This window comes from Magnolia sinica, chromosome 11 (genome assembly GCF_029962835.1).
Source record: "Magnolia sinica isolate HGM2019 chromosome 11, MsV1, whole genome shotgun sequence".
Taxonomy (NCBI): Eukaryota; Viridiplantae; Streptophyta; class Magnoliopsida; order Magnoliales; family Magnoliaceae; genus Magnolia; species Magnolia sinica.
The window spans coordinates 1,078,428-1,086,694 of record NC_080583.1 but is presented as its reverse complement, the minus strand read 5'-3'; the positions used below and the strand labels follow the sequence as shown (position 1 = coordinate 1,086,694).

General features: G+C 40.1%; 1 protein-coding gene across 1 annotated transcript; it reads right to left on the bottom strand.

Moving 5' to 3' along the window:
- Positions 1-5,621: 5,621 nt before the first annotated feature.
- Positions 5,622-7,689, bottom strand: LOC131218518 (protein RGF1 INDUCIBLE TRANSCRIPTION FACTOR 1-like). The gene is made up of 4 exons (XM_058213088.1): positions 7,324-7,689; positions 7,143-7,217; positions 6,298-6,438; positions 5,622-6,192 (listed from the first exon to the last, which is right to left on the bottom strand). The coding sequence occupies exons 1-4, from the start codon at positions 7,669-7,671 to the stop codon at positions 5,833-5,835; spliced, it is 924 nt and encodes a 307-aa protein (XP_058069071.1). The 5' UTR covers positions 7,672-7,689; the 3' UTR covers positions 5,622-5,832.
- Positions 7,690-8,267: the final 578 nt, after the last annotated feature.

Genomic DNA, 8,267 nt, shown 5'->3' with positions numbered 1-8,267 from the left:
AAAATAAAAAACAAAAGAGAGAATTCAACTGCTCAAGAAAAATAATAAAATGAAGAGACTCTGGTTCTACTACTCTACTGCGTCTGTATGATAAGCTTATTTACAACTACGTGTGTGGGTCTCATAGTGATGTATGAATGATATCCACTCCGTCTATCACGTGCACCATATCATTTTGTGTTTGATTCCACAAAAATCATGCTCATAAAAAATTTAGATCGGCCACGCCATGCAAAATCATACTCAAACCTTATAAAATACGTATTGAGGCCTACTTAAGTTTTTTTTTGAGGGCCCATTTTCGCGAGTCAATTCATCCTGAAAGAGATAATGTAATGAATGGACTGGATGTAATAAAAAGAATGCGGTGGGTCTCGCAGCTAATAGAAAAGGTTTAACGGTGGAGTAACCATCCCCACATTTTCTTGTGCGCTGTGACCCATCCGTATCATGCATCATCTTGATTTTTGGTACACGAGTGAACTTGACGTGTCTGATATTATGTAGAGAGTAATTGTGGGCCACACATCACGGTGGGCCCCAAAAACATACATGTAGAATATGCTTATTCTATAATCGCCCTAGAGGAAGGGCATCAAATGATAAAAGGAATTACTGTGGCCGAAAGCGAGAAGGCAAGGTTGAGATTTGTGGTGGCCCACTTGTCGCAGGCCAACCAACAGGACTACACGTGGAAATAGGTGCCACGTCAGCAGGCATGGCACTCCCTATCCCAAAGTGGATGCCAGCGGTGTGAAAACATGGGCTCGGAAGCCTCTCACGCTTTCACGAAAAATAACGTAACATGCGCTGAACAAAGCCAAAGAATTCTGGGAAAAAAAAGGCTACACATCGGGAACACCTGAAAGTGTACTCCAAGTAAGGTTGTACCAGCTTATCAAAGCTTGGAAGTTGAAAATTACCGAGATCTGGACCTCACCATAAAAATCCAGGATTTAGGAGATCATAATCTTTAGATCTATTGATAATTTCGTGTTGAATCAATATGAAGCATTGGATATTCTTGCTTCTGGACTACCGCATGTTTTGAGCGGTTATGATTGATGTGGTGCTGTTGATTTAAATCCTTTCTATGTTGGGCCCTTCCTCTTGACTGGTTCCAATAACTACGTAGATTCCTAAGAATCCAGGGGAGCAGAATTTTGAGTGCTCCCGAGGTGCATGTTACCGGTCAAAGGAAATAACGAGTCCGAGAATTCTCGTTGGCGGGAGGCACTGGGCCCGTTTCAAAATTGGTGGGTCCGGCGGTTTGGTATGCCGTAATGTCGGGTTCCTGTATCTCATACCACGTGGCATTGACACGTCAGCTTACTGACACGTGCGTAACAGCCAAAAGAGCAATTGCTCGAAATAGAGATTTCCACCTCAGCTCACGTGTATTATGTTAACGGAAAGAATCGTTTTATATTCCTTAACTTCGTTGGGCCCGAAGACCCGAACGGCTTTTGGCGCGTGACAGAAAACATAGTGGCAAACCCGTAAAACCTAAATAAGAGAAGGGTATTTTAGGCTTTTGATTTGTGTACGGTTTAACTCTGCGATTGGGCCCGTTCCCATTCGATACAAACGTTTCTACTTTAAGCTTAAGGTACATGTCATTGTGTGGGTGGTATAGTGATCTTTTCATGAAATCCAATCCTTCCATCATGTGCATCCGCTCATATTTCCCTTGGATACCAAAATTCTGATTAATCGGAAATACAGGTTGGCCACACCATGTCAAATCATGAAGAAAACCACAAATGGCGTTTTTAGCCCACCGGAGTTTTGGGATGGCCAGATGTGTTGCATGTCCATTATCTAGAACATCTTCAGGAACGTACACGGTCTAGAAGAATTTCAGTGGCGATGTGCCACCTCATTCCATCCGTTCCCTCGTGTGGCCCACTTGAGTTTTGGATCCGACTGATTTCTCTAGAGCAAACAGAAAAATAGTGTGCTAAAATTATGAATGGATAGATTTAAAAAATACATCATGGTGGGGCCCACATGTCGATTTGTAATTTAAGCTAAACCTTGAAACGTTTGTATTGGATCGGGCCTACGTGTCCATCGCCCTCCACTTACCCGCGGCATGCATGCACTTCCAATCTGAACCGTCCACATCACACGTCCCATTGAGGATGGACCACCTACTGAAAAATTCTCTTATTTCACGGCCGTTAAATAAATACCCAACTGCTAAAAATCATATAAAAAACTGTCCAAATTCAATGAGCAAAATCAGACGGTTAAGATACTCTAATCACCACTCCGTACACAATGGGGGCCACAGCTTGAACGGTCCATCCAAACCTGCCTGGATGCCACGTGTACGGTGGATGATTTGAGTTGTGGAGTATGATGGCATTGGGCCTCTTGGAATTCATCAGTGGAAAAAAGCTATATTGAGCAGTTGCAAACAATTATTGAATTGCAAGGACCTGTTTGGATGGCAAAAGCTATATTTAGTAGTTGGAAACAATTATTGAGTTGTAAGGACCTGATTGGATGGAACACGGTCCGTGTTTGGTTGGATAATTTCGGAGGGTATAATTGATAAAGGCTTTGTTACTCTGGCAAAGCCTATGTTGATATGCTTGAACTTGGAAATCTACACGTGACTAACATTTAGATGGAAATGAACGGTCCAAATCATGGGACCCAGATTAGATGCATGATGAAATGAAAATTACACTCGACCTATTTCCTAAATGGACGGTTGGTAGACATCCCATGAATGGTTAAAATGAGAAATAGTGCATGGTCTGAATTTACCAAATAGATGTGATTGATTGTAAATGATGCTAAACGGTTGCGATTGATTGTAAATGATAGGATGGCCCATTTATCTTGCATTTTAATAAGAAATTGGAAAACCAAACTGGCTTTAATGCATTCTAATTACATGTCTCCAAACATAAACCGTCTTTTCATTTGCACCATCAGTACTATTAATAAATGATCTGATGGGCTGGATGGTCCAATGAAAATGTTTTCCGAACCATGATCTATCAAAAGAAGTGGCCACTATATGGACGGTTGGATTCTCCATTGCCACCCTGTTACCTGTACAATGGATGGTAGTTTGCATGGAAGTTCATTGAACATGGATCTACCGGATCATTTCCAATTTATTACTGTTTTATAGTATTTAAATCCTTACATCATGCATTCAATGGTCCATAAATCCAAACACTGCAATCCTCGTGAATTCCTGGGTGCTATAAATCGCACAACTTGGCAAACGACATGATAGTGGCCTGTCCATCGGGATATAGGCAGAGAGATCAGTGGCTTGGGATCCTCCACAGTGTGGGCCCCACTTTTAGATTTCCTACTGGTTAAAGTCACACGTATTTATTGGACCATTTAAGACAAGGATTACATGTGTTTGTTAAATTCAATTGAACATAAGCCTACACGTGTCATCGAGGGCTGAATGCATTGTGAGTGTGTGATTACCAAGTGCAGGCATGTCTGCCTTGCTCTTGACTCAATGTTTAATAAAATGCTGTGGACCTCTCGCTGCAATGATAAAGGATCAAACAATTTGCAATTGTTGGATTCTTTTCACCTTACAACTTCAAACTTTTTCTTTCATTTATAATTATAATTAATATTTTTTAAACAAATAAAGATTAACAAATGGATAACAAGACATATTAAAACAAAGATAATTGAATTTGATAGATCATTAAAATAATTAAAGAAATAAATAAACGAGATAAAAATATATGATCCTGCTGTAAAAATAGATTGGTTAGAGTGAATGGTTAGTAGATTGACCAGAAAAAAAAATTTGTCCAAATAAGAACACAGTTAACTGGAATCTAACAATTTAGGGTCATGGATATTTGATCTAATTTTGTGGTATTATAGCGGTGTCGTTAGACAATAGCAATCTATGCTAATACTATATTATGTTATGTGAGGATAAATTTTACAGTACGCATTTCAAATAAGAAAATTTCTTATATTTGGAGTTATGGGTTTTCAATATTCACTTTTATGCTAACACGTTTCTATATTAGAACCTTCGATACCATATTCCTAGATCCGAGATTAATAAGGAGAACTTCTATTCTTAATCCCAGACTTCAAAGCAATTATGGTCACACACATTAATGACCTAATCAAACCACTCCCCGCAAGACACTTTTAATCATGGAACTGGAGGGACTAGATTCACCAATTCGAAGCTTCCCTTTAACTCCGGTTGATGTATAGCTAGGGACCCAATTTGCTTGGTGTTAATCCTCCTTTGATATAGGTGTGAGATTTGTAACTGATTTGCTTGGATGTTGCTTGAATTTTTGAATGTTTAGAATCTTCATGATCATCACAAAACTTATATTATTTAGAAGATTTCTCATTTTAAAAAGATTATAAGAAATAACTTACCGCGTAAAACATAACCAAATTCATGATTGAGTATTATTATTATTATTAATTTTCCTTTGTGAATTTTAATATACATATTGTGCACATTACCTCATTAAATTTACCCAATGTTTGTGTCTCAAAAGGCATGTGCAAGGTCATATGTTATCACATTAATACTAGAATCCATAAATGACATGTGGTTACTTTTTATTGGTCCACATCTATATGCCAAAAACAGGTGTTCTGATCATGCTGTTCTCTTGTGCTATGTGTTCAATACATCAGGAGTCGTACGATGAAATCGTAAAGACGTTTATATTGTATCATTTCCAAGCACAAATGGAAGAATTTTTTACCCTAGCGGGCCAACTGTATGGTAACCGGTCCATGTGGATAGTTTCACTTGGGCTCGATGGCATCCAAATCACCTATCAGGACCGTCCATTGCTACCAGTGCAATCTTCATGGCCTGCCTTGAAACATTCATACTGATTAGGTGATCCAAACCTTCCAGGTAATGGCATGCAAAATTAACGTAGAAGAGTGTTCGTAGGAGCTAGGTCCACTCAACGAAGCTTAGAATCTGTCATTTAATTACCCAGTAGCTGAAAAAGGTGGGACTGAGCCTAATGGACCGTTCGGATGGACGATTTTGTTTGTCCACAAATCCCAATACAACCATGTGTAAGGGAAGGGTTCCAACTTTCAATGCACGTTAGCCCACTGGATCATTAGATTCATTACTGTTATTTAAAATTGATGCAAAGATAGTTCGTAAATTCATCCAAGGAAATCAGAACCGTCAATCCAGTGCTTAACCATATTAACAGCCCATAGCCGAGAAATTGAGGCAATCAGAGGATCCCATCCGTACAACAGTTGCAAATTCAATCAATGCGGTTGAGCCGTTTGCTCCAATTGGCTTAAAAACCCTCGGTGATCCCGAAGTTTGGGCAATTTCCCCAACATGCATGGATGCACCAAATCAACGGTTCGGATCACCCTAACAAACTGTCATTCGTACATTAAAGATGCTAGAATTGGTCCACCCGATTCCCCAGCTGAACCTAAATGCTGAAATGGAAAATCAGGACCGTCCATGCAGCAGCTACTGACGCGTAGAGCTCGTAATTCGAAAACCAAATCGATCAGACGATCTCATCCATTCAATCAGTCGATAAATCATCTGATTGGTGGGGTTTTCAAACTGGGGGCCATTCAGTGAGAGAATCACAAAGGCAAAATTCCAGATTAAAATAAAAACGAAATTCCAAATGTACCCCCATGAGAACCTTAATTTTACAAAAGAAGCCATTGGTGCTACCACGTTTTTGCTGCCAAAATTGCAGGACGGCGGGTTCGAAACCGGATACCTGCTGCTACACCTACTATCAAATAACCCGAAAGTTTTACAAAATTACAATTAAACCCGAGATCCCAGCAAATTCAACACAACGGGCTACGCGAGGGAAACCCTTTCCGCCTCCGAGGGGCATTTGTGGAACAAACCGAAGAAGAGACGATCCCGTCCTCCATCGGGACCTTCTTCGTCCGCTTTTTCCGCCTAACGGTTTCCGTCGTGGCCGTACACCCCACCGTTAAACACCAGCCGTCGCCGTTTGCGCTGGACCCGGACGACGTACGGATAGACATCCCACCGTCCAAGACTGAGCTAGGCGTCATCTGACCATCCTCGAGCTCCTTCAGCTCCTCGATCTGCGTGCATCCGAAATCTGACAGCGGCATGTAGTCGCAGTCGTATAAATACCTGGAAATACTCCCCTCGTACCGTACCAGAGACTCGACCTGAAGAAAATAACGAAAATGCCACTGAGAAATCAGAAAACCGTCGGCGGTTTTTAAAACCGCTCTTGATTTTTATTTTTATTTTTTAATGGAGGAAAATGCTACCTTGCAAGCAAGAGAGCAGAACTGGTATGGGTGTTGAAGGCTTCTGTCGCAGGTATTGCAGATGCTTGCAGAGCCTTTGAAAGGACGGGTTTGAGGCCTTTGGTTTATGAAAACCACTTTTGCGCTGTTGGTTGTATACGACTGCAATCAATTTACGGAATTTGAATTTTAAAATTCGAAAAGAATGGTAATTTCAAAATTGAAATGAAGCATGTAAAAGGCATTGCTAAATCAAGCAAAAGAAGTGAATTAAAATTCGATTTTTTTTCCTGAAAATAGAATATTAAAATCAGAGAATTTCGAAGATGAAATGGGTGGATTGAAAGAGAGTGAGGAAATGAGAGAGACCCATGTCAGAAATACAAGAATGGAAGAACCCAGATGGGAAATTTCAGAAAGAACATGACCCAAAAATAGTAGAAGCGGAAATTTATAGAAATTTACAAAACACGAAGCAATTCAATATAGAAATCCAAACCAACAGAAGTCTCAAGAGGAAATGACTCGGCTCAAAGACTTCCAAAGAAAAGAAAAGAAAAAACACTCAGATCAGAAATTGGCATTGAAAAAGAAAGAAATTTCCAAAAGATAAAAAAAAAAAAAAAAAAAAAGCACTGGCAGTATTTCGGGCAAAAGAGGACACCGAAATCAGAAAATTCTTATTCAACAGCGAATTCGCTAATCAGAAAATCAAAGAATTTCAATGTCCAAATAAAAATAAAAAGTCTCAAACAAGAAACCCAAGAAATTGCAAAAGAAAAAAGAAAAAAAAGAGAGAGCCCAATTCACAAATTCCCATAAGCAAGACAAACCAAAATCGAATTTTTATTCTAACCCAACATTACCTGAACAAAACCACAATCGAAAAATCCCTCTATATCATCGAGCCTGATAACGTCGTGGTAAACATACCTCCGAACCTGATGAAACCAAAACAGAGATGGATAACAAAAGGAGAGAAAAAAAAAATGTAAGAAAATGTAGTTGAAAAATCAAGAAAAAAGATGTAATTTTTGCTAGAGAGACCTGCAGCAATCGATGGGAGCGATGAGGAGGGACGCAATGAGGGCAGACGGTATCACAACAATCCAAGCAGAAGATGTTCTTCTCACTCTTTTTAGAGGATTCGTGAAGAAGGCATGGAGTAAAGAACTTCTCAGACAGCAGGGAGAAAATCCATGAATCGTTCTGCTGCTGCTGCTGGTGATGCTTCATGACTGCCACACAGAGAGAGAGAGAGAGAGAGAGAGAGAGAGTTTTATTAATGGTAGGAGGGAAAGAGGGAGAGAGAGAGAATTTGATTTGGTTAGGTGGAGTTGTAATTTCATTTTCATTGGCTGGTTTTGTTTTTCCGTTGATTTCTGAAGTTGACATTCCGACCCCATAAATTGATAGTTCGACCCTATTAACATTGATACTCTGGCTAAGTGTCATGATGATACCCAAGCGCTAAGAATTGTAATTGCAGGACACCCCACTTTATAAAACGACAATGCGGAACCGATGAACTAACAAGTCGGGCAGTGGATATCTAACGGACGATCATGATTCATGAATGAAAATAATCAACGGTTCCAATTCAATAAATTATAGCTTAGTATTATCATCCATGATGGGCAGGCACTCAGATCCGAACCGTTGTAAGGTGGGCCACACATGTGACATGACAATCTAACCACTCGGTCATCATGCAGGCTGCATGTGTACAGTGAAAAAACAAAGAGGACTGTTTGATGGTCAAAATTGAAGAAATGCATCTGGCTCACTTGACTACGGACTGTCCTGATTTCACGCCAGGGCATATGCTGTGGGCCATCCTTATGAACAACCCAAATAATGATACACGACTGAGGGATGTTATGACTAAATTACCCTCGAGGGAGTGTATACTGGATTCCTCTACAACCCCTGTTGTACTGCACTGGGCAAACCACCTGAGCTCTGTGCTACTCATCGTGTCGTTCTTGTAA

Bases quoted from the DNA above. Each gene is read 5' to 3' on its own strand.
- LOC131218518 (XM_058213088.1), bottom strand. From the start codon at position 7,671: ATGTCAACTTCAGAAATCAACGGAAAAACAAAACCAGCCAATGAAAAT. The intron at 7,218-7,323 runs GTCTCTCTAGCA...TGGTTTCATCAG, and splicing joins GCTCCCATCGATTGCTGCAG to GTTCGGAGGTATGTTTACCA. The intron at 6,193-6,297 runs GTAGCATTTTCC...TATTTTCTTCAG, and splicing joins TCTGCTCTCTTGCTTGCAAG to GTCGAGTCTCTGGTACGGTA.